The sequence below is a fragment of the Pongo pygmaeus genome, chromosome 9, assembly GCF_028885625.2.
Source record: "Pongo pygmaeus isolate AG05252 chromosome 9, NHGRI_mPonPyg2-v2.0_pri, whole genome shotgun sequence".
NCBI lineage: Eukaryota > Metazoa > Chordata > Mammalia > Primates > Hominidae > Pongo > Pongo pygmaeus.
Genome location: NC_072382.2, coordinates 89,367,088 through 89,393,502, shown reverse-complemented (window position 1 = coordinate 89,393,502; position 26,415 = coordinate 89,367,088). Strand labels below are relative to the sequence as shown.

The 26,415-nt window shown below is 39.1% G+C and overlaps 1 protein-coding gene across 1 annotated transcript in view; it reads left to right on the top strand.

The window, feature by feature from the left end:
- The window catches only part of CTSC (cathepsin C), a 44,238-nt gene extending 20,206 nt beyond the window's left edge, over nt 1–24,032 (top strand). The window contains exons 3-7 of the mRNA XM_054439085.2: nt 5,239–5,405; nt 8,438–8,593; nt 17,010–17,125; nt 21,377–21,508; nt 23,129–24,032. Of these exons, the coding sequence (XP_054295060.1) occupies nt 5,239–5,405; nt 8,438–8,593; nt 17,010–17,125; nt 21,377–21,508; nt 23,129–23,631 (1,074 nt within the window). The 3' untranslated portion in view covers nt 23,632–24,032. The remainder of the gene's footprint in view (nt 1–5,238; nt 5,406–8,437; nt 8,594–17,009; nt 17,126–21,376; nt 21,509–23,128) is intronic.
- The last annotated feature ends 2,383 nt before the right edge of the window (nt 24,033–26,415 follow it).

Sequence of the window (26,415 nt, the reverse complement as noted above, 5' to 3'; positions counted from 1 at the left end):
AACCCTCAGAAAAATTTTTTGGCTGCATTTCAAGCTGGATAGCAGGGTCAAAACTTCAACTTCATAATTGGTGATACAACGTCAGAAATCACAAAAGAAGTATTTCACAGGAAAAATGACACACCCCGAAAACATTCAAATCAAGAAAATCACAGGGGTACAGTGGATGGTCCTCTTTAAGGTACTACATACTTGGCTTCCCCACTGGTAAATGCCTGTCTTCTACTAAGTTGTTCTCGTGCAGAGTGGCATTGCAGCTCTGTCCTTTTACAGAATAATTTCAGGTTCTAAAATTGATACATTATTTCAGATTGTGAAGACTACAGAATAGCATAAAATAAAATTTTAAAAGGGAAAATAATTCCATCAATTTAATGGAATTTGTAGGGTTTAACAACAAAAACAAAGTTGTAGTTTCTTAGGATTACTGTTATATAAATAAAGAGTGTCTATATTAAGAATTACTGGCTTTATTAATATTAAATAAGAAGGCAGGGTATGGTGGATCATGACTGTAATCCCAGCACTTTGGGAGGCCGAGGCAGATGGATCACCTGAGGTCAGGAGTTCAAGACCAGCCTGGCCAACATGGTGAAACCCTGTCTCTACTAAAAATACAAAAATTAGCCGGCTGTGGTGACGCATGCCTGTAATCCCAGCTACTCAGGAGGCTGAGGCAGGAGAATTGCTTGAACCCGGGAGACAGAGGTTGCAGTGAGCTGAGATCATGCCGCTGCACTCCAGCCTGGGTGACAGAACAAGACTCCATCTTGAAAAATAAATAAATAAATAAATAACCACAGATGTAAGGATTTGCAATTAGAAAGCTTGAAGGGAAATTTTTGGAACTTCTAGGTCAACCTAAATTTACAGATAGGGAAGCAGCTTTGGAGAGGAACATTTGCACTTCTGAAGTAATACTGTGATTTGGACTGTCAGACATTGTGATATATTGGCATCACCACACCTCTGTTAATTATAAACTTATGTATTCTCAGTGCCTTGTTAACTGTTGAAATAGGACTTGACATTTTTTGTTCTTCCTCTTCTGTTATTCGTTTATTCACTCATTTAGTAATTAATTACTTCCTAGTGCGAGGTAGTTTTCTAGGTACTGAGTAAACAAAAATCCTGTTGTCATAGTTGTGTTTTTGTGGAAAGAACAACCTGGTAGGCTATCGTGAAAAATAAATGAGTTAGTATACATAAAACACAGCCTGTGAGATAGAGTCTGTAATTATCATCCCTTCTTTATTTATTTATTTATTTATTTATTTATATAGAGAATGGATCTGATTCTGTCATCCAGGCCGGAGTTCAGTGGCTGGATCATTGCTCACTGTAACCTCAAAACACCTGGCCTCAAGTGATCCCCCAACCTCGGCCTTCCAAAGTGCTGGGATTAAAGGCATGAGCCACTGTACCTGTCCATTGCACCTGTTTTAAAGATGAGGAAACTGAAAGTACAGAGAGAAAAGTGACTTGCTCAGGATCGCACAGCCAATAAGTGGCAGAGCAGTCTAGGCAGCCTAGGCCTGAAGGCATTATTCTTTCTTTCTGTTCTGCATCAAAACCCCTAGGCAGACATGGTAAAAAGACTGAAAGAGCCAAGGCAACATAGGTACCTGAATAGTGGGAAAACACTATGAGGACTGCTGGAAATTTTAGGCACCCCTTTAAAGGCCTTGGGCAACAATTTGGACGTGACTCATGAGTCAGTTAATCCTCCGCAATGTGTGGTTTTTTTTTTTTTTTTTTTTTTTTTTTTTTTTTTTTTGAGAATACAATGGATAAAGCAATGACCTATGTAACATGTAAACCTGTATTTGAATCCTTTCCTCTCCATTTAATTTTGCAGAGTCACCTTTTCTTCATTAGAAAGAAATTTTATCCCAAAGAGATTATCGTGAGTCTCAAATAATATAGGTGGAAGCCCTTTGGGTTTAAAAAAAAAGCTTCTCTGTCATTTCTGGGTATCTCCTGTCAGTGATTTTAGTAATTGTTTACCTCTCTGGCTCTTTGTGAGAAGACAAATTGTAGGAAGAAGTGGAGGATGGCGTTGGGTAGGATGCTTAGTTCTAGTTCCACTACGTCCTTAGGTCTTTTTTTTGTCCCCCAAGACTATATAATTTCTGTGTTCTCTTGAACCTGTAAGATTTATGAGTAATCTGTACAATATTTATAAAGTATGAAATCTCTGCCACTGTGGCACAAAAGTAGCCATAGACAATGTATAAATGAATGGGCATGCTGTTCTCCAGTAAAACTATATTTATAGAAATAGGCAGCCTTCTCCAATTTTAGTTTGCTCACCCCTTTCCTATAGAACTCAGGTTTATCATATAAAATGTTACACATTATTCCTTTGAATAAATTGTTTATCTAATACTTTTTAAATTTGGACATTTTCTAGGACATTCTATTGTTTTTATTTTTAACTTGTGTTACACTGCAGTGAATGTCTTCCTGTGTGTAGCATTTTGTTTGTGTATGTGTGACAATATCTATAAAGTAGCTCTTAAGAACTCTGGAAACATTGTCAGACTGCTTCCTCAAACAGCAGAGGTAGGACAGAGCATCGGCCTAACCCTACCTGGCCTGCCTTACCAGCATGCAACCAAGGAGAAGAGAATAGGATCAAGAGCCAGTGCCAGAGAGAAATACATAATACAGCTTTATGGAGTTTAGGTTGCATCCTATAAAGTTACCATGTTAGACTGTTTTCGATCTACCAAAGTAGAAGTTTTACATAGTTTAGTATGAAGTTAATTTTATTAACCTTTTCACACAACACACCCTCTCATATTGCTGCCCAACAATGTCCTGGGCCTTTGTTTCCATGGTCATCATATTGAGTAGGGTTTTAGCAGGGACTTGAGTAGTTGGGAACTGAACTCATGCTAGTGAAGCCATTCATCACTAGAAGCAGACATATGGGATTCAGAATATCATGAACAACCAGCCAGGTACAGTGGCTCACACCTGTAATCCCAGCACTTTGGGAGGCTGAAGGAAGCAGATCACCTCAGGTCAGGAGTTTGAGACCAGCCTGGCCAACAGGGTGAAACCCTATCTCTACTAAAAATAGAAAAATTAGCCAGGCCTGGTAGCACATGCCTGTAGTCCCAGCTACTCGGGAGGCTGAGGCAGGAGAATCGCTTGAACCTGGGAGGCGGAGGTTGCAGTGAGCTGAGATCTTGCCAGTGCACTCCAGCCTGGGCAACAGAGTGAGACTCTATCTGAAAAAAAGAGAATATCATGAATATCACCAAAGATAAAAGCAAGATGTGGATATGAGTAGCCCAGAGTAACTTTTCCTGTGCTATATAACATAGTGGTGATTCCCATGATTCAAGTCCAGTTTTTCTGGATTCTAAAGCCATACATTTTTAACTCTCCCCCTAAATATGATTTGAATTCAGAGACTCAGATGCAGTAAGGTAATTTTAACTTTAAGTGTAGTTTAGCCCACACATTTCTCTAAACTGGGGGTTGGCAAACTACAAACCTCTTTTTGTAAGTAAAGTTTTATTGGAACACAGCCTAGTTCATTCATTTATGTATTCCCTTTGCACCTTTTAGGTTGAGTAGTTGCGACTGAGATCTTCTAGCCTGCAAGCCTAAAATATTTACTATCTAGTCCTTCAAAAAGAAGTTTGCCATCCTCTGCAAACAAGTGAAATAATGTGTATTAGAGTAGAGCAGGAGTCCACAAACTACAACCTCTGGAGCCAAAACCACCCTACTGTCTGTTTTTGTAAATAGAAGTTTTATAGAAATATAGTTGACCCCTGTGCCAATTTGTTGCTTTTGACGGCTTTTGTGCTACAAGGGCAGAGCTGAACAGTTGCAAGAGAACTAAGTGCCCTGCAAAGCCTAATGGTCTTTGCTGTCTGGCCATTATAGGAAGTGTTTACCAAACTCTGCATTTGATTATGGAATCCCAGAATGTTTATACCTGCGAGGATATTTTTTTCTACTTTCCTTATTTTACAGACGAGAGAACTAAAGCCTAGTAAAATCTTGCCCAAGGTTCTACAAATAGTCTTTTCTATTAAATTAAGTCAGAGCCTCAAATTGTCTGTGCCCAAGTCTCTCCTCAGAAATTTAGCACAGCATTTTCCCTTTCTGTCTCCCACATGCTACACAGTCATCCTGGATCATGTGCCCCGCCTCCATGAGATGTTCTAACATGAGGGTGACTAGGCTCTGGAGCCAGAGCATCTCAGTTCAAATCCTGAATCTGTTAAAAATAATAGTTATTTTTCAGTTCTAACACTGAAATAAGACAAAAGGCCGTATTAGTGAAATAAAGTGTAAAGAATATATTTAATACTCAGGTTACTTTAGCCCTCTCATGATCGGAATATGCTAATAAATTGAGAGATTGACAGAAAAAAAAGGATTCTGTTTTACTGTGGCTCGCACCTGTAATCCCAGCACTTTGGGAGGCCGAGGCGGGTGGATCACTTGTCTGGAGTTCAAGACCAGCCTGGCCAACATGGCAAAACCCCGTCTCTACTAAAAAATACAAAAATTAGCCAGGCGTGGTGGCGAGCACCTTTAATCCCAGCTACTCAGGAGGTTGAGGCAAGAGAATCGCTTGAACTTGGGAGGTGCAAGCTGCAGTGAGCCAAGATCACACCACTGCACTCCAGCCTGGGCGACACAGCAAGACTCCATCCCTGGAAAAAAAAAAGTTCATCATTTGTTCTTGTAGTTTCCTAGTGTGGCCCTTGTCTCAGTGGAAAATTGTAGTGTGATAGACTGAGGAGAATTCTGTTTCTGCCACTTAACAGCCCTGTTGCCTTGGTAGGAGCTCCTTATCTCTGAGCTGAGCTCCTTTTGTCCTTGGTAATATGTGGTTATTATCATCTGCATCCTCATAGTCTTCTTGTAAGGATTGTGAGGTCACTTTTGAAAAATGCCTTGAATATGCCAGATGCTCTGTTTTCTTTGTTTTTTGTTTTGTTTTGTTTTGTTTTCCCTTGGCCTTCATTCCTGGAAGTGTTTTGTTATATACATTTTGTTTGGTAGCCAACAATGCTAACCACAGAAAAGTTTGTATCTCTTCTTTTTCTAGAATAATTCTTCAGTGTAACCTCTCAGGGTGAAGTTTTTGTTTTGATTGGCACAGGGTGAAAAGCGGCACATGTACTGTGGATGAGAGCCATGGAAATGGACCTGAAATTTAAAGACAGATTTTACTTGGTTTTCTTTTCCCTTATTTGTTTGCAGTATAAAGAAGAGGGCAGCAAGGTGACCACTTACTGCAACGAGACAATGACTGGGTGGGTGCATGATGTGTTGGGCCGGAACTGGGCTTGTTTCACCGGAAAGAAGGTGGGAACTGCCTCTGAGAATGTGTATGTGAACACAGCACACCTTAAGAATTCTCAGGAAAAGTGAGTTGCTACAAGTGAGACATATGTTTAGTTTTGTTTTATAGTATATATGAATATGTGTGTATATTTTTGGAATTTTAGTTTGATTATACAAAATACCTTTGGCTTAGAAATATTAGGCATGCTATGTAAAACCTTACTGGAAAAATAAATTGACCAATATTATTGAGAGTATTTTTTCAAAGTATTCCAAAAGTAATGGACCAATGATTACTTTAAATGAAATCATGTAGTGGACCACAGAATTGCAAATTACTAATAAATAAAAGCCATTTTGCTTGTTGCCATGTAATAACATGTTGCATGATACAAGTAGATACGTATGTTTATGCTGCAACAAGTGTAGGTGATACTAAATGGGCAACTTTTAAACAAGACCATAGATAACTGAAATCAAAGTTCTTAGTATTTATGCAGCCTGTTGGTTTGCGAGGGCTGCCATAACAAAGTACCACAGACTGGGTGGCTTAAGGAAGATTGTTTTTTCACAGTTTTGGAGGCTAGAAGTCCAAGATTGAGGTGTTGTCAGGTTTGGTTTCTTCCAAGGCCACACTCCTTGGCTTGCAGATGTCTGCTTGCTTACTGGGCCCCTAAACAGTCTTTTCTGACTGTCCTAATGTCCTCTTCTTATAAGGACATCAGTCATATTGGATTGGGGCCCACCCATGTGACCTAATTTTACCTTAATTACCTCTTCAAATACAGTCATATGGCTGCGATACAGGGGGTTAGAATTTCAACATATGAATTTTGCGGGGGACACAATTCAGACTATAAACTGCAGTTAATGTTTACTGTTAAATTAAATCTATAGCTAAGTAAACCACACAAACAGGAGATTTCAAATAAGACTTTATTAGTTTTGGAAGGAAGAGATGAAATGTTGTTACCTTTTCTGTTTTATGTAGTTGTAAAAGCCACTGAAAATGTACATGTACAAATCATCCCAAGCCAGGCAACACTAGTAATTAATGACTGTAGCACAGAGGTAAGAGAGATGATTTAAAGGAGAATGAATGTCTGCAAAGGTGCTGGGCAAGATCTAGACTAATTCATCCCCTTCATTTTAAGTTTAGGTTTTAAATAGCTTTGTTTGGCTTGATCCTAGAGCTACACATTTACTTTTAACTTGTTTACTTTGTAACCTATCATTTAGGATATGCTATGTACTATTGTACTCTATTTGATATTCCAAACATTGTCTCATTTAGTGAAGAAGCTCCCAACCGGAGTGCTCAGAACCTGCATTGCCTCACCTGTGAAATGAGCATGTGGGACTGAATTGCCTTTGGGGTCTCTTTCAGCTCTTAATAATCTGTTATCCCATAGTAAGATACATTATTTTTAATCTCGTTGGATCTTAAACACCAAAAATAATAGTATTTAAGATGTAGGGTGCTATCTTGTCATTATTTTAATGCACACATCAACACACGAGGTTTTGCTAGATGTTATGATAAAGCAAGGGAAACAGAGCAGGCTACTGCTCCTCAAATATCTACAGTCAATGAAATATTGACTCTCGTTGTGGGAAAATATCTCAAAAGTATTTTATTTACAATTTAAAATATATTCTTTTGCCTAAAGAAACAATGAAACAACTATAACTTGTTTTTGTTATTGTGTTAGTGTAGTCATACATATGATACAGTTTTATAATCTGCTTGATAAAGGTACCTCTCTGGTTTTTTCACACTTTGCAACAAGTGGGAAAGAACTTCGACAAAAACATTAAAACATCAACCTCGTTGCACGTTTTTCTGATTATTTTCAGTGCTCTTAGGTTCTTAGACCATATCAAAATTCTCTCTCTGCACACATGATTTATAAGAGAAAGGAAAGTTTGCAGTATGCCTAAAATGTTCCTCAGGTTAATTATATCTTGTTTTGCATAGTTGAATGTTTATGGAAGTCTTAGTGAGTCACTCTGAAACCACAGACTCTTATTTAATAGTAATAATATGGTGAGTTCTATAATTCCTAGCGTCTAGCACACAGGTATGATAAATGTTTTAATTAAGTGAATAATCAGCTTCCTGAATTTTTCTGCTTTGTAAATATGCTCTTTGTGTGTTAAGTCTATTTACATATGTATCCAAGCATTTGGCACAAGGTAAACCAATGTGGCTGAGATTTTAATGTTATTGTGAATCACTTGGGGATCTTGTTAAAAAAAAAAATGGAGATTCTGATTCAGGTGATCTGGGCTGAGTACTTACAGTATGCATTTCTAATAAACTTCCGGGTGTTGCTACTGATATTGGTTCAAGAACTAAATTCTGAGTAACAAGTATAAACCAAATGTCCATAAAGTATAATTTCTTTTAGTATCATATGGTTATAATGCTTGCATTTTGTATATATGTTGCATACAGGTTTTGCTGTTCTCTTTTTTCTTATTAAAAAGGTTATAAAGGTACACTGTAGAAACTGTAGGGGGTAGGAGAAAGCTTGGCATCTCATGCCACCTCTCAGAGGTAACCATGTTTGGCATTTTAAAAATGCATTTATAGTGTGTGCGCGCGTGTGTGTGTATGCATACATACATACGTATGTATTATACATACACATTAATATACATATAATATACATATATTACTGTGCAAAAGTTGATAAATTGGTTATGATTATGTATAAACTTTGATATCTTCTCATTTAATATAATATAGTTGTGAGCACTCTTCCATATCATTAAATAACTTTCTAGACATTTTTAATGAATATATTATATAGAAAATGAAATATCATTAATCAGTCCCTTACCTTAGAATATTTATTTCTGTTATTTACAATCTGTTAGTAGTTTAAAAGTACTTCATGGAAAATCCTTATACGTGCATCTTAGTTAACTTGAACTTTTATTTTTAGAGGAGACATGCCAGGCTATTCTAGGCTATTGATACATGTTGCCAATTACCTTCCTGAAAGATTGTACCACTTTCCACTTAGGCGCAGAGTGTGAATGCCTGTTTTAATTACTCTATTTACATCAGTAAAGACTATATCTGAAATGATCTCATTTTTGGGGACAGGTATTCTAATAGGCTCTACAAATATGATCACAACTTTGTGAAAGCTATCAACGCCATTCAGAAGTCTTGGACTGCAACTACATACAAGGAATATGAGACTCTTACCCTGGGAGATATGATTAGGAGAAGTGGTGGCCACAGTCGAAAAATCCCAAGGTAATAAAGCACACATTTTATCATTAATAAAAATATGAATGCTGAATACCATCCTCCCTCCTAACCAGTCCTACCGGTGTTGCTCGCCATTTTATTGGTCACCCCAGTTGTAACTTTTTATGTGATCTGTTAACGATCTTTATCTCCTATTGATACATATTCTGTCACTCTCCAAGTCCTATTTATGAGTTTTTCTTTCACATGTCTGTTGTTTCCATTGCCCCCTTTCCATTTTCTACGCTCTGGCATGCAGAGCCACATGCTATGGATTAGCCTCCTGCCCGTAACCACCTGAGGGGTTCTTCCTGCCTGCTGCATAAAGAAAGACCATGGCAATATAGTAGAGAAAGACCTTAAGAGATACTAGGCTGGCCATGCCACGTGGGGGATGGAGTTCATATTCAAATTATCTTGTCCAAAGCTCATAGGTAGGGGTTTTTCAAAGGCAGCTTGGGGGAAGGGGTGGGGGTGGCCAGGTAACAGATGCTTGCTGCTGATTGGTTGGGATAGGTGAAATCACAGGGAGTTGAAGCTGTCCTCCTGTGGGCTGAATTGCTTCTAAGTGGGGCCATAGGAGTGGGGTTGCTGGGTCCAGGTAGAGCCATGGGTGTCAGACATGCAAAAATAAAATAAAATAAAACAAGATAAGATAAGGTAAGATAAAATAAAATAATAAATAAAATAAATATAAAATTTCCCTGAAAAGATATTTCAAAAAGCCAGTCTTAGGTTCTACAATAATGATGTTATTTGCTGGAGTAATTGACGGAGTTGCATGTCTTATAACCTCTGGAATAATGGCTGACAATCTCTCAAGTCTGCGCCTTAGCTGGACGCAGGTTCCTCTTCTCCCCACAGCCTGACTGCCTCCATTAGCTTCACAAAAGTGGTTGGGTTTCAGGGCAAGGCCCATTGTCATTTAAACTATAGCCGAAATGACTTCCAAAGTTAGCTTGGCCCAATAGCCCAGGAATATTTAAGTAGAAGGCAAGATGGGGGTTGGGTTAGCTCAGATCTCTTTCACTCTCATAGTTTTCTCACTGGTATAATTTTTGCAAAGGCGGTTTCATGCCTGCTATCTCTTTGGTCGCTACCTCTCCTGGTTCCCATTCTTAGCTGTTTTATGAAATGCTTCTAGTTTCATCCTCTTATACCAAGTTCTGGGAGACTGATTTGAGTAATAATAAAACTCCAGTTTTCCATACAGCCGGCTCTACATGAATTAAACTCATTTTCTATTGCAATTTCCCTGTCTTGATAATCAGCTCTGTGTAGGATGTGAGGAAGGAGAACCCGTTGGGTGATTACGGGAGTGTGTTACTGCCCACTACCTAATGGATACATTTAGCCTGGTATCCAAACCCATCTAATTATGACCATAACTGTATTTATCACCTTGCTCTGCTTTCAAACGATATGACACACAATGAATGAAAACTTTCATTTTTCATCTTCATTTGTGCTGTTCCCTTTGCCTCAAATAGCCCTCAACTTGCCTACAGTAACTGTAAAATTTGCCACCTAAAAAAAATCTCAAAATCCTCTCCATGCTTTGATGTCCAGCAAAAAAAAAAAAAAAAAAAAAAAAAAAAAAAAAATTATCAGTATAGCTCTACTACTCTCAACCAGAGGTGGCATTTTTCATCTTTACCTATAAGCCCCATGGTATATTTCTTAGTTTGGGAAATTATATCATAATACTTCGAATCTGTCTAGTCAGAAATTTAGGTAATTTTTAAAAAAATTAGTTTTTCGAAACTATAGCTGGATCTAGCTTAGGATCTACATCTATCTAATATAGTTCCTTTAGGATCATGTGACTAAGGGGTAAGGAATTGGAAAGCAATGGGGAGCTAGCAGAATTTGAAAAATTTTATAGGTAGGTTATTTTTCCTTAATACATTGAAATAGCCTCAAATTCTCAGAGAATACAATGTTTAATCCTCTAATATCTGTAGAGTTCATGGCTCAAATTTGTATTATTTGAATAGGCTACTAATTGATTAATAATTACTCAACTAAAACACTTTGAAATGTGAGAGTTCCGTTATCCCCCTCGCAGGCATATGACAGAGGTGTGGCTCCTCACACCTTTGGTTGCCCACTGCCCTGCCACCCAAACCCCTAAGGGGAGCATGCAGAGGGGCAGGTGCAGAGGCCATGGGGGGTGCTTTTGGGCTCTGGCCCCACAGCAGTGTCTAGGAGTGGGTGTTGGAGACTCCCGAAGGCCAACTGGGCATGTGTTACAGTGTGCTCTTTCAGCTTTGCCGTCTACAGATGGCTTGTGTTAATCAGGTCATTAGACCCCATGCCTTATTGCAAGGACAAGGGGCCAATGTGACAGTCTAAGTTCTTGCTCAGTGTACCAGAAGAATCGGATCACACGTGGGCTGGAAGGATGAGCACAAGGTTTTACTGAGTGGTGGAGATGGCTCTCCGTGAGACGACTCTCAGCCAGAGAAGGGGGATGGAGGGGAAAGGTGTTCTTACCCTGGAGTCCACTTGTTCCTGTTCTCCTCTGGGTTCAGACACCTCTTCCCTCCTTTTCTGCTGTGCTGCCCCACCGCTCTCCACAGCTCTGTGCCGCTCTGTTCCTCTGCTCCTCTCGATGTACAGCTCCTTGTGTCTGTGCCCGCTAAGATTTTGGGTTTATATGGGGGAAGGATGGGGGGCGTGGCGGGCCAAAAGGCACCTTTTTTGGTATGAAAACAGAAATGCCTGTCTTCACTTAGGGCCTTGGGTCTTCAGGCTTGAGGGTGGGGCCTTTGCTGAGGAACCACCCTCTTCTACCCAGTATTTCCCTGTCTCCTGTCCATATCAACATTACTTTTTCATCTGCAGACTAATAATGCTAAGGTGTGGCATTTTTCACCTGTGAGACTATGTGAAGGTTTTTCCTATCCAACTGATGGCATCCTCCCATAATTCTACCCCTTTCTTAAAAGAATCTTTTGCAGTATTTCTCAAAGTTTATTCTAGGGAATTTCTTGTCTGTGAGATGCTGTAGTTAATCAAAATTGGAAAACGGAGCATATCATATCCCCTTCTCAGATTCACTAAAGTGAAGTCGTAATGTGTCTTAATGTATCTGTATGAGACAGGAAGCTAAGATCTATTCAACAACAAAAATCCAAACAAGCATCAAGAGGAGGAGTGTTAGCACTTGAGCCTAGGGAGACTGTGGCTCCTGCCTGAAGGATGGGAGCCTCAGTCACAGCTGCTTTACCATGTGTCATATGCCATGTTTCTGAGGACTCCTCCTAAAGCTCCCTTCTCCCTCCAGCCAACCACTTTTGTTTTAGACAAGGGCTGGGTTTATGAAGGACTGTTTTCATGACTAAAGCTTTATAGAAGGTTTAAGATAAGGAGATGGAATTGAGTGAAGTAGGAAATATGAAAGCAGATATTATAGTCTGGCTTCCTGATTTTTCACTAGCATTTTTGTATATAAATTAGTTCTGTTCTAAGAATCCAATGACATAATAGAAACTCTCAAAGATTCTTAACTTGAGATATAGGGAGTCTTTGAAACTGTTGAAATTACAGACAACATTTATTGTTTATGAGCATTTCTGAATCTAGAGCTTTCACTAGATTTGTAAAGAATGTGGGCCAAAAGATTAAGAGCCAATCATGTATCTTGTACTCAAAATGTTTGTAATTCTCACCCTTTTATCCCCCAAACTCCTCTTGCTCTCTCTTCATTTTCACAGTGTTACTGGAAAGTGGTCCTGATCCAGACCCCAAGAGAGGGCTCTTGGATCTTGAGCAAGAAAGAATTTAGGGCGAGTCCTCAGTGCAAAGTGAAAGCAAGTTTATTAAGAAAGTAAAGGATAAAAGAATGGCTTTTCCATAGACAGAGCAGCCCTGAGGGCAGCTGGTTGTCCATTTTTATGGTTATTTCTTGATTATATGCTAAACAAGGGATGGATTATTCATGCCTCCCCTTTTTAGACCATGTCATGGCGTTCTTTTTTTTTTTTTTTTTTCAGACAGAGTCTCACTGTGTTGTCCAGGCTGGAGTGCGGTAAAGCAATCTCGGCTCACTGCAACCTCTGCCTCCTGGGTTTAAATGATTCTCCTGCCTCAGCTTCCCGAGTAGCTGGGATTACAGGCATGACCCACCATGCCCAGCCAATTTTTGTATTTTTAGTTGAAACAGGGTTTTGCCATGTTGGCCAGGCTGGTCTTGAACTCCTGACTTCAGGTGATCTGCCCACCTCGGCCTCCCAAAGGGCTGCGATTACAGACGTGAGCCACCAAGCCTGGCCTGTCATGGCATTCTTAAACTGTCATGGTGCTGGTAGGAGTGTAGCAGTGAGAAAGACCAGAGGTCACTCTCATCGCCATCTTGGTTTTGATGGGTTTTAGCTGGCTTCTTTACTGCAGCCTGTCTGTTCTATCAGCAAGGTCTTTATGACCTGAATCTTGTGCTGACCTCCTATTTCATTCTATGACTCAGAATGCCTTAACTGTCTGGGAATGCAGCCCAGTAGGTCTCAGCCTCATCTTACCCAACTCCTATTCAAGATGGAGTTGCTCTGGGTCAAACACCTTTGACAACATCATTAAGCCTCAGTTCTTACACTGTTTTTGTTTTGTTTGTGTGTGCAATGATGGGCAAATCTCTGCCTTATAGGATGGTAGAAAAAAGGAACTTAATATTGAAATGACTGTTTTGTGCCAGATAATTGCTTTAAACTGTGTCAGCATCTTATTTAGTCCTGTTAATGACATGGATGTTATCTTCATAACAGCTGCCATTTTATTAAGGACTTATCAGACAAAGGCACTGTTCTAAGCACTTGTTACCCATTATTACATTGAATTTTCATAACAACCCTTTGAGGTAAGCATGATTATACCCACTTAAATAGAAGTGAACTGTAGTTTCGTAATGTTAGGTTCCTTGCCAAATGTTAAACAAATAGTAAGTGATAAAATCATATGCCCTGAAATTACATTATGCTGCCAAACGTAAATTTCTTTTTTATCCTTTATATTAGTATATTCTTAGGTTTAAACAAGACAACTAGTTAACACATACTGGATTTTGTCCACAGTTCCTGGCTCATAACTCCCATAGCCCTTGTCACTATCTTTTAACGTTGGGGCACATTAGGCCTCAGAAGTAGGCCTCAGAAAACAGAATCTCTCTCTCTCTCTGATCTTCTTCCGCCCTCTTCTTACCTGACCAGGGCAGCACTCTAATCTTCTCCTGCCTTTCTGATCTTGGGTCATAAGACCTTCATTTCCAAAGATGTCCTGTGTCATACCCTAAAGGAAGGAACGCTGAACAGAGAGAGGCTCAGAAGAATCTGGACAGGCCTTGCTGTGTTTACATCATACCCTTTATGTCCAGTCACATCTCTACATGGTTGTCAATTGTCCCTATTTAATGAAGTCTCCTTATAAGGCTCAGAAGGACAGGGTGCAGAGAGCATCCAGATAGCTGAACACATGGAAGTTCCTGGAGGGTGGCTTGCTCAGGGAGGGCATGGAAGTTGTGTGCCCCTTCCCCCATACCTTGCCCTACTCATTTCTTCATCCGTTTCATTTGTAGTATCTTTTATAATAAACCACTAAACATTAGTTAGTATTTCTCTGAGTTCTGTGAGTCACTCTAGCAAATTAATTGAACCCAAGCAGGGTGCCATAGGATCCCCACATTATAGCTGGTTGGTCAGAAGCACAGGTAAACAACCTAGGGCTTTCAATTGGCATTGGAAGTAGGGGGCAATTTTGTGGGACGGAGCCCTCAGCCTGTGAGATCTGATGCCATTTCTAGGTACACAGTGTCAAAGCAGGATTGGAGGACACCCAGCTAGTATTCACTGTGAAATTGGTTGTTTGCTTGATTTGTGGGGAGAAACCCACATGCATTTGATCACAGAAGTCTTTTGTGTTGACAGTTGATAGTGTTCAGTGAGAGAATTAAAAAAAAAAATTGAGTTTCTTCTTCAACATACTCTCTCAATGTGAAACCACAGAAACTATTTCCATTCAAAGATGGAAATAGTTTGTTTGCATCTTAGTTTTTATTTATACATCTTAGAAGAAATGTCCAAGCTTTGTTTTTTCTCTCACCCTATATATAAAATTACCTATGAGGCATAGATTTTTATGATCCTTGATTATTTAGACTTTGTCCAAATTGTGTGTTTTATAGCATTACTATAACTTCTATTTGTTATAGTAATCTTTGTGTATATTATGCCTCTTAACATTGTCTTCCATATTGTTAATGACCATCTCATATTTATCTCTGTATCATGTATATCTTCAACCAATGTGACTGGCTTAGGAGAAAAAATTAGTGAACAATTAACTAGCGTTTCTCTAGTCTAAACAATTGTCAGGGTTACAATTGCTATTTTTGAAGAAATCATTGTTGTTTTTCTCTTTGTTTCATCTCAGTTCCATTTTGTCAGGTATTCTTTTTTTTTTTTGAGACAGAGTCTTGCTCTGTCACCCAGGCTGGAGTGCAGTGGTGCAGTCTTGGCTCACTGCAAGCTCTGCTTCCTGGGTTCATGCCATTCTCCAGCCTCAGCCTCCTGAGTAGCTGGGACTATAGGCACCCGCCACCATGCCCAGCTAATTTTTTTTTGTATTTTTGGTAGGGACGGGGTTTCACTGTGTTAGCCAGGATGGTCTCGATCTCCTGACCTCATGATCTGCCCGCCTCAGCCTCCCAATACTGGGATTACAGGCGTGAGCCACCGCGCCTGGCCCCTTGTCATGTATTCTTAACCTGTGTTATATCTAAGAGAAGTTGTGAGAGACGGGACCATTTGTGGATAGGTGCAGAGGGCATGAAGTAGCCCAGAAAGAATCTTTGCCATTGACTAAATTTTAGCCTAGTAAAAAACATCTGGTAACCACTGAAAAATTAGAACAGTGTGATATGACAATGCTCAGTTGAATAAGAAATTCAAATAGTTTATAGTAACAAACAATAATTTTTACCACATTGTGACTGTAGTGCCCTAAAAAAAATTTGAAGGAGCAGAGAGAGAGAGAGGAAGTGAGTTTTCACTGGGGGCTGGTGAGTGGAGGCTACTTTATGAGCAGTTTTAAAAATTAGAAGTTAGGGAAAAATTCTTAGGGGAGTTTTAAGTGGTGAGCAACAGGCACTTGAGGTTACAGGAGCAGCAGCATAAAGATATAGAACAGAGAGGCCATTTGGCAGTCTTGGGGAAACTCCAAGAAGTCAAATGTGTCTAAAGCTGTGGTTCTCTCTCTCTGTGTGTGTGTGTGTGTGTGGGTGTGTGTGCATGTGTATGTATGTGTGAAATCGCTAATACAGAGAAGCTGTTAGAACAATTTTCTCACTTCCCAAAAATGTCTGTTCATTCATGGGCCTAGGCAACTCTCCTTTGTGTGTCTTACAGCCCAACACTATCATATAAGGTGTGGTTCTATAATGAAACAGTTTTATCTGTTGTTTACGGAGCTAGTCAGCCTGTGTTATGCTTATGTTGCTGGTTGAGGGTGTCCAGGTTCTTGGCTTCTTGAACAAAGAATTGGACAAAACACACAAATGAGGCAAGGAAAGAATGAAGCAACAAAAGCAGAGATTTATTGAAAATGAACACACTCCACAGGATGGGAGTGGGCCTAAGTAAATGACTCAAGGCCCTGGTTACAGAATTTTCTGGAGTTTCAATACCCTCTAGAGGTTTCCCATTGGTTACCTGGTGTATGCCCTGTGTAAATGAAGAGGGTGGAGTAAAGTTACAAAGTCATTTACTCAGTATGGGCCCTGTGTTAATGGAGAGGATGTTACTCCTGGGGGTTGTGTCCCATGTAAACGGAGAGGATGAAGTGAAGTGACAAAGCCGTTCACATTCCTGCCATTGCTGAAGTGTTTCCATTTTATTTAGTTCTAGGAAGTCAGTGTGAATTGGCCTTATGTTCCCTGCCTCCAGAACCTATTCTCCTGCCTCACATAGACCCTTTTTTCCCTTTGCCAACTTCACTTCTTTTACAGCCACCCCACTACCAACGTGTCTGTCTCCTAAGTCAAACATCAGTGATTCCTCTGTTTTCTCTAAACCCTTCTTATATCTTCTACTTCTCATCTCTTTCTTGGTCAAAAATCTTTCAAAAATGAGTAAGAATGCAGCTATTCAGGCAAACTAAAAATAACATCACAGTGATATACAAAACCAGTGTCATTTCACAAGGGAAGATTGTCAATACTAGATCCTGAAAAAGAAACAGTGAATGAAAGCCATTTACACAACTCCGTTGTGTAATTGACACATTGAATCACTCATAGAACAGGTGTTCTTTGGGTCTGAATCTAGATCCTAGCTAGTCTGGTAGCTGAAATTATAGAATTATAATAGAGTTTAGGAAATCATCCTCAAAGGAAAGATTATATGTTGATATCAAATGTATATTTCCTTTCTAGGCCCAAACCTGCACCACTGACTGCTGAAATACAGCAAAAGGTTTTGCATTTGCCAACATCTTGGGACTGGAGAAATGTTCATGGTATCAATTTTGTCAGTCCTGTTCGAAACCAAGGTAAAAAATAAGCCTAAGTTTTTTATTAATTTGTTCTGAACTATTGAACAGTTGCTCTGTGTGATGGATTTCGGGGATACCTAGATGGAATGGGCATGATCCCCCTATTACAGAAATAGAAAATAGGTGGCCTATGAATTATTCTTTCCTTTTATATCCATGACAAACTTTGGTAAAAAATTTTCTTTTCTACTGAGCTTAGCATTTCTTCAGTACACTTCTCAATATATTTTCTAGGTAGCTAGTGACAATCAGAGTGATATGTAAGACAAACTCATTTGCCCTCCTAGTAGGAAAGATTCTAGTAGAAGCAAAGAATCGTGTACCATTCTGCAAGTGGTTTGTTGGAATCTTTCTTTGATACCTGTTCCTCTATTCCCCCACCCCCATTAATTTAGTTATTAATTACTACATGAACCCGTAAAATAAATCCTTAAATTATTTTCCTGGTAGATTTTTTGAGCTGTGTAAGGACCCTTCAATTCACTTTGCATTAGAATACGATATGTGATGGTAAGTATTAACCCAGCTTCCTGAGCGATGGCATGAGGGCAGAGCCCAGGTTCATGAAAAGTATTCCTATCATTGAATTTTACCAATTATTTTCAGAAATTTGATACAATATGAGTTGATTTTGTAACATGTCCTCTAACTGCACTTGATAGCAAATTATCTTGTTATCCTGAGTTTTAGCCAACAATGACTTGGAGAATCTATGCAATACTCAGTTTTATTACTTCTAAGCTCATTTTGAAGATAATGCTACCCATGGCTGATTTGTTACTATAAAATAGGTTTAGTATTTGCTGTCTGGAAACATTCTGATTAGTGTCTCCTGGGAGGATTATAAATTTATAGTACCCAAAGATAAACTGTTGTTTCCCTTTCCTAAACTTTTAGTGATAATCAGTCTCTGCCATGTCTCATTTTCATCACTTGCCCTCCAAGCTCCCATCTCACTGAATTCTTGTAGTGTTCTGAATGTTGAGGGCCCCAGGTAGGTCTTATAACAGCCAGTGAGCAACATTTCTGTTTTTCATCAGACACCAAGGGTCTTGTCTCTTTGCTTTTCTACCAGTTATTCTGGGCTCTTCAGCTCTAAAGAAAGTATAGGTCCTGAAATCTTTCCCTACCTTCTCAATTTCCTGGGGAGGGCTTCTTTGGAAAGTGGGATTGGAAATAAGATAAATTTGAAGATAATTGAGAAATGAATGGAAAGTGAAATTGAAGGGTGCATGTTAAGAGATTGCAAGTTACGCTATCACCAAATAGATTTTTTATGCCTATTTAAGAGGATTAATTAATAGTGCATATCATGTGTTGACTTGATCATTGAGGTCCTGGCACATGACTAGCATTGGCATGATATAATGTGAGCTACTGATACTATAGTGTTGCTTCTGGTGTTGTTACCAGAACATCTAAAATATGTTAGGATTTTTTTAATGGCAGAGGAAATGAAGACTAACGTGACATAGTCCTTCTCCTAGTGATTTACAGTTTAGCAAGACATACAAGCAAAACATTAAAGTAAAACATGATAACTACTTTAATAAAACATTTTTTAAATTCATTGGTAACATAAGAGAAGGTAGAAAAGTTTAGCAAACCCTTCCCAAAAGATATGATTGACAAGTTATATGAGATAATAATTCAGGGAAAGGAAATTTGACTTTCTAAAGCCAAATTATTTGACATTGGTTTTCATATAGCTTGGTAAAAGCTGTTATTTTCTCCCATGTTCTTTATTCTTTGACTGTTATAAGTATGATTTGTACAGAGAAATGGCAATTTCAAAACAGAGGGCTTTGATGGATTAATCGCTTTTGAATTGATCCCTCATCTACAGTATCTTGTCAGGTACTTGAGAAAATAATGTACTTAAAGGTTCCTCTTTTGACTTTCTTTTGGTATTCTATACTGTAAGTTGGAGAAAAAAGTATTTTCTCTTCCTGCTAATTGGGCTACTTGAAAATTCCCACCAACTTTGCCAATACCAGTGTTCTGTATAACCCAGAATTCAGAATTAGCTGCAATTAAGGGAATTCACAGCTTTTCTGTAGTCAGAGAGCAAATTGAAATTAAAGAAAAAAGAAATAGTGGGAGGACAAATGAGGTTTTACCTTTACACTTGAAAACAGATTTAAGAACAAGCCTTATAGCTAGATTTATTAATACTTTGAGGTATGAGAGGGAAGAGAAGCTTAGAAATAGGGCAGAATGGGCTTTCTTTGTTCTTCTCCCAGCTATGCTGTTTTTATTTATTATTGTATTTTTAAGAGAGAAAGGAAGTGTCTCTCCTGGGTCACATTAATTAGGAAATACAGAGTGTTTTCATAATGCGTAAAGTCTAGTCCATTTAAGTCTTGTTTCAAAATGCTGTTTATGTTATTTGAGCAGGAAGGCAGAGACCTTAAACTGCTCCACCCAATTCATTTTACACAAAAGATTAAAAAGAAAAAACAGTGTCAAAAGGTCAAGTGTCCAGTGTTGCACAACTAATGATAGGCAAAACGAGAGGAGGGGGAAAAAAAAGAATCCTGACTCCTGACTCCTAGTTCAGCATGTTCTTCACTGTTAGAAGGTGCTGCTGAACATAGTTATACCATATGAAAATAATACTATCTATTTGAGATTGTAGAAATTTGATTATTGCAGAGCTCTGGCTGGGCTAGATTTGCTTCTTATTCTTTATTGCATTGCAGTATTCTTAAGAGATAAATGGCTCTTTTAGAATCAGATTGGCCTTGGCTGTTGAAATGAGGCATTAATTACCTTGGTAGCTGACACATTCTTACAGGTCAGGGGCTTGATGAAGGTTATCTTCTTCCCTTGTTCCTGTGATTGCTCTGTAAATAGAACACATTCAGAGCCCTTGAATGCACTTGCGGCCTGTGCCTCCCACAGTGATCAATGGTCGGATAATGGAAGTTTAATGACCAGTACTGAGAGAGATTATTTCCATGGCTGCTGTGGGCCAAGAAAGCTGGGTGGTCAGAAAGGGGCCCTTTCCAGACTCTCCTGGGATGTGTTATTTCTTTGACATTGGTTTCCTTTCATGAGGCGCCAAGGTGTATTTGTAAGTTGTCCAGTGTTGCACAACTAATGAGGGGCAAAACAAGAAAAGAGGAAAAAAAAAAAAGTATACTCACTCCTAGTTCAGTGTGTTCTTCACTGTTGGAAGGTACTGCTGAACATAATTGTATGTTCAGTGTACAATGTACAATGTTCTTTGACATTCCATCATTTGAAGGATGGGTCCTATGGATAGTATCATCTGCATGGTTTTGAAAACAAAAGATATAAGCTAATTTTGCTCTGTCTAGTGACTACGAGACAGGGAGAGAAAATCTGAATATTTGTTAAAGTAGACACAGACCCATAAATTGAAAAGGACACTAATCCTGCCTTAGGAGACAGTAAGGCACTTGTCCCTGCTATCTATTAGCTGTGTGTCCTGGGACAGCTCATTGCTTCTTTCTGAGCCACCGTTACATGTTATCTATCAAGTGAGCATGTTGTACACTAGATGAATTCACAGGACCTTCTTCCAAGTGCTTTTCTGATCTTCATAATTTAGATAATGTCTCAGTAGCAAAACAGTGTACAATATGGTCAATCTGAGATTTTTAGGGGGAGAATTTAGGGAACATCAGAAATGGCAGTAGTTAAAAGGAAACAGGGCTCACAGACTGACTTCTCTCTATAACTTCACATGGTAGAAGGGATGAGAGTTCTCTCTGGAGCCTTTTGTATTAGGTCACTAATCCCAAAGGCCCCACCTCCTAAGACCATCACTTTCGGGATTGGGGTTTTAACATGATTTTGGAGGGACATAAACCTTCATCTCATTGCATTAGAGATATTTGAAAGCTCAGCTCACGTGTATTCCTCCACAGTTTTCTCCCAACCTGATGGCTTTGAATGTTGTAGACATAAATCCTTTCATCACTATCAAGAATATTGCCAAAAGCTTCTCAGAAATTATGAGGGGTTTTTTTAGTTTCTAAAATGTTCTCAAAGAAAGTCCCATGTACTAATGTTTGCCTTTTGATGAAAAAGGATGAAATCTTAATGATTGCCTTAATAAGCTCAACAATGCTTGTTAGTCGAGTCTTCTTATTGTGCTGATTCTTATAAACAACAACATTCAGTATAAACATTAATGTATGTGATTCACTAAGGTTTTTGCATGATTCTCTGTGAGGCTTCAGATGTCTCTTGGATTATGTATCTTTTTTTCATCGCCAGCATCCTGTGGCAGCTGCTACTCATTTGCTTCTATGGGTATGCTAGAAGCGAGAATCCGTATACTAACCAGCAATTCTCAGACCCCAATCCTAAGCCCTCAGGAGGTTGTGTCTTGTAGCCAGTATGCTCAAGGTAAGTGTTGCATTTCAGACACCATTTATGAGCTATTTACCTGTGTGCGGCTGGCTGTTGTTGGCAAAGGCAAAAGGATAATGCAGTAGAGAGAGCGCAATGTCTATAGTCAGAAAATCTGGGTGCAAGTCTGGCCCTATCACTTATTAATGGATGGTTTCTCATGGAATTCACTGTGCCATCCAGCAAAATGTCATAGTTACTATATATTGAGTGAGCTCTGCCTGTTACATATATTGCCTAACAATGCTCAAAACTCTGAGAAGTAGTAAGCATAATCCCTATTTATGGACAGGGAACAGGAACAAATAAATTTTTCTAATAATTTGAAGGTCTCACAGCTTTTAGCATTGGAGTTTCACTTCTAATCATCATCTCCAAAACCCAACTTTTATTAAAACCATACTAACACTGGTTTCTCTCTGGGAGAATTTTAAAATTCTGTACTTAGGGCTAGGTGCAGTGGCTTATGCCTATAACCCCAGCACTTTGGAAGGCTGAGATAGGTGAATCTCTTGAGTCCTAGAGTTTGAGACCAGCCTGGGCAACACGGCGAAACCCCATCTCTATTAAAAATACAAAAAATTAGCTGGGCGTGGTGGCATGTGCTTGTAGTCCCAGCTATTCAGGAGTTGGAGGTGTAAGAATCACCTGAGCCTAGGAGGTCAAGGCTGCAGTGAGCCGATATCATGCCACTGCACTCCAGCCTGGGCAACCGGAGTGAGGCCCTGTTATGAAAAAAAAAATCTGTACTTAGGCTTTCAGATCCGGCTGTATGTGATGTATGTTGAAAACACAGCTATAATTGATTGAGGGAGAAACGTTACCATTTTAAAGGTTTATGCTGTCAAGCCCAGATTTGGCCACTAGGAATTTCCCAGCTCACCAGTGAAACTGCTGATGAGTGATTATTTGCCAGTGAGCCTTTCATTCTTTCTAAAATATGTAATACTAGTTGTGACTTGTAGGCTATAGGGGCTATAATATATCAAGACAATCTTTATCCTCATGAAGCTTACAGTTAAGTGAGAGATAGAGATTAAATAATTATAACAACAGTGTGAAGAACAGTGAAGAAAAAGTACAGAGTTATAATATATATAATAGGGCCAGGACTGCATGAGGAAGGTAGGAAAGACATTTCGGCAAGAGGTTGTCAGGGAAAAAACTTGCTTGAGAAAGAGCCAAGGTGTGGGGTCTGGCTGCTTAGCAAAGACCATAATACCTAACTTTTGCTATTTTTACATGAAGTAACTAATTTAACCCTATGAGGAAAGTAGTACTACCATCTAGATTTTACAGGTAAGTAAGCAGAGATTCAGAGAAGTTAAACTCTTCACAGCTTTGGCTTTAAACCTATATAGGCTTCAGAGCCTCCCCACTTAACCACTTTGCCATAGCTACATCCATATTAGGTGCTAAGTAGATACCTGTTAAGTAGAAGGAGGATGAAAGGATAGTTAGCTAGTTGGAAAATGGATGGATGAATGAAGTGATGCTTAAGCTAAGAACCACTTTCAGGGGTAACATGCAAAGAATAATGGAGCAAAGAAGAAAAAATAGAAAATGGGATAATCCTTTCTCTACTAAGGGGTAACCATATGTGTTATTCATCTTCAGGCTGTGAAGGCGGCTTCCCATACCTCATTGCAGGAAAGTATGCCCAAGATTTTGGGCTGGTGGAAGAAGCTTGCTTCCCCTACACAGGCACTGATTCTCCATGCAAAATGAAGGAAGACTGCTTTCGTTATTACTCCTCTGAGTACCACTATGTGGGAGGTTTCTATGGAGGCTGCAATGAAGCCCTGATGAAACTTGAGTTGGTCCATCATGGGCCTATGGCAGTTGCTTTTGAAGTATATGATGACTTCCTCCACTACAAAAAGGGGATCTACCACCACACTGGTCTAAGAGACCCTTTCAACCCCTTTGAGCTGACTAATCATGCTGTTCTGCTTGTGGGCTATGGCACTGACTCAGCCTCTGGGATGGATTACTGGATTGTTAAAAACAGCTGGGGCACCGGCTGGGGTGAGGATGGCTACTTCCGGATCCGCAGAGGAACTGATGAGTGTGCAATTGAGAGCATAGCAGTGGCAGCCACACCAATTCCTAAATTGTAGGGTATGCCTCCCAGTATTTCATAATGATCTACATCAGCTGTAAAAGGGAATTGGTATATTCACAGACTGGAGACTTTCAGCAGCAATTTCAGAAGCTTACAAATAGATTTCCATGAAGATTTTTGTCTTTAGAATTAAAACTGCCCTTAATTTTAATATACCTTTCAATCGGCCACTGGCCATTTTTTTCTAAGTATTCGATTAAGTGGAAGATGGTCAGCTATGAAGTAATGGAGTTTGCTTATTTGTAATTCAAACAGATGCTATATTTTTAAAAATCAATGTGAAAACATAGACTTATTTTTAAATTGTACCAATCACAAGAAAATAATGGCAATAATTATCAAAACTTTTAAAATAAATGCTCATATTTTTAAAATAAAGTTTTAAAGATAACTGCATTATAGAGTTTATGTTTACTTCAGGAAATTTTTATCACTGACTCGGTAAAATTCACTTATGTTACCTATGTAAGCACTTACTTAAGAAGGAAAAGCATTTGAAGATATTTCAATTAAAAACAAAACTATGAACCTTTATGACAGGGAGATATACTCAGATAATGCCTAGTGAATCCTAAAATTATCCTTGGATATTTGATGAGCCTGAGACCTCAGAGAAAAGAAATAAGAGTTTTGACAAAATCTGGATATTGGTGAATTTATTTTCTATGGTGTGTATCTTGTATTTGGGAGTATTGGTTAGTCTTCAGTAGGTGAGCAATAATAGCTTAATGAGTGAAATACTAGCAGCTTAGATTTAAATAGATTTTTGGAATCTCCCAGAGATATTTCACAGTGGATATGAAACCTCTATGCTAAGTAACATATGCCTTCTCTTAGAAATTATGTGACAGGAGAATAAGGCAGTCAGAGCTCTGAAACATAAACGTGGACCACAGCCTTTTCAAGCTGGAAAGGACCAAAAAGATCATGTAATTTAACCTCTTTGCACAGATACTCAACTTAGAGGGCAAGTGATGTGTCTAAGGTCACACAGCTGGCAAGTGATGGAGTCATGCTTAAAACCTAGATCTTCAAAACCGAGTTCTCTTTGAGCACCTTCGAGCACTGAATCTCAGCATTTCCCACCAGAGTATCTGCAATCACTGGGGATACTGGCTGCATGCTTGGAAATTTCACCTTAACATTGTGAGTTTCAGAGTTTTGTGCAAAACCCACGTATTTTCTGCATTAAAATTCGCTATAATGATGTTTTTACCCTCCTTGAACTGCAGTAGGGCTCCAGGAGTATGCACCGTTTAAAGTTTGGCTTCCTGGACCTCCTGGCATGCTGCCACATACCTTTGATCTTTTCACCACATGGTGGCACAGAAATAGCACTGGAAGGCATAGCCAGGGTCGGAATCATTGGAAGGCCTCCAAGGAGACGAGATACATTTTCTTTTTATTGTTACTGATTGAATATAATTTCCATCCTATTTTGTGCCCAGCGTCACTGCTATGTGAACATATAAACAGACTTTTGAAATCAAGCATAAATTTTTTTTTCACTAAAATTCATGAAGATACTATCTGTCAGTTTAACAAACACAATTCTATTTAACATGTAAGCATGAATTTATTCTCTAGTTTTCCAGTTGGACAGCAGTCGGCTGATACATGAGAACAACTAACTCATCATGATGTAGAGTGCCTGTGATTTTGCACTATTTCATGAGGGCCCTGACTGGCTCTTAAGTAAATTCATTGCTGGTGTCATTCATTAAATACTTTAGGAAATATTAAATGGCTAAATACTGGTGAGAACCTAACTGGCATGGAAGTCAGATTATACAACATGTTTACTTGAGGACAAGCAATGATTTGAAGAGGCCCTAAGTTTTCAGAGATTATGAGAGGGATTGCCCAGAATAAGAACTTAAGATAGACTACATTTCAGCTTGGATTTATCTACTGTCGAAGTCTACTTTTCCTGTTTCTGTATGACAGAAAGATCATTTATATCATCCATATTGCAGATTTCATCAAATACACTGACTAAATGGAACATTAGGGTTCCACAAACCATGCGATTAGACTGTTAAGCTGTACAAAAAGCAGTTGGTGTCAGTATCTAGAACTTCTTATATTGATGCTAATAGAACACATACTCAGAGTCTTTTAACAAATGGAGCTCTAGAAAAAAAAAATCAGATGAGAACTCTGGCTAACCTCCCCAAAGACATTCCCAGAAAATCTACAAGGATTATCTACATGGATGATGCCACAGGTCACAAAGAAGAAAAATAATATTTAGCTGGGCAGTCTAACACAAGCATAATATTGACTCTGGAGCTGTAGTACCTGGATAAGTGTTCTGGCTCTGTATCTTATTAGCCATGAAACCTTAGGCAGTTTCCTTATCCTACCTGTACACTGTGCATCCTTTCTTTCTTTCTTCCTTTTTCTTTCTTTCTTCCTTTCTTTTTCTCTTTCTTTCTTTCTTTTGTCTCTCTCTCTCCTTCCTTCCTTCCTCCCTTCCTCTTTTCTTTCTTTTCTTTTTTCTTCTCCTTCCTTTTCCTTCCTTCCTTCTTCCTTCTCCTTCCTTCCTTCTTCCTTCTCCTTCCTTCCTTCTTCCTTCTCCTTCCTTCCTTCTTCCTTCTCCTTCCTTCCTTCCTTTTCTTTTCTTTCTTTTCTGTAAAAGTAGGGAAAATGGCATAGATATCTCTTACTGTCCAAATTTTTGACTTTTTTTTTGAGTCATGCTCACTGCAGCCTCAACCTCTTGGGCCCAAGCCATCCTCCCACCTCAGCCTCCCATGTACCTGGGACCACAGGCACA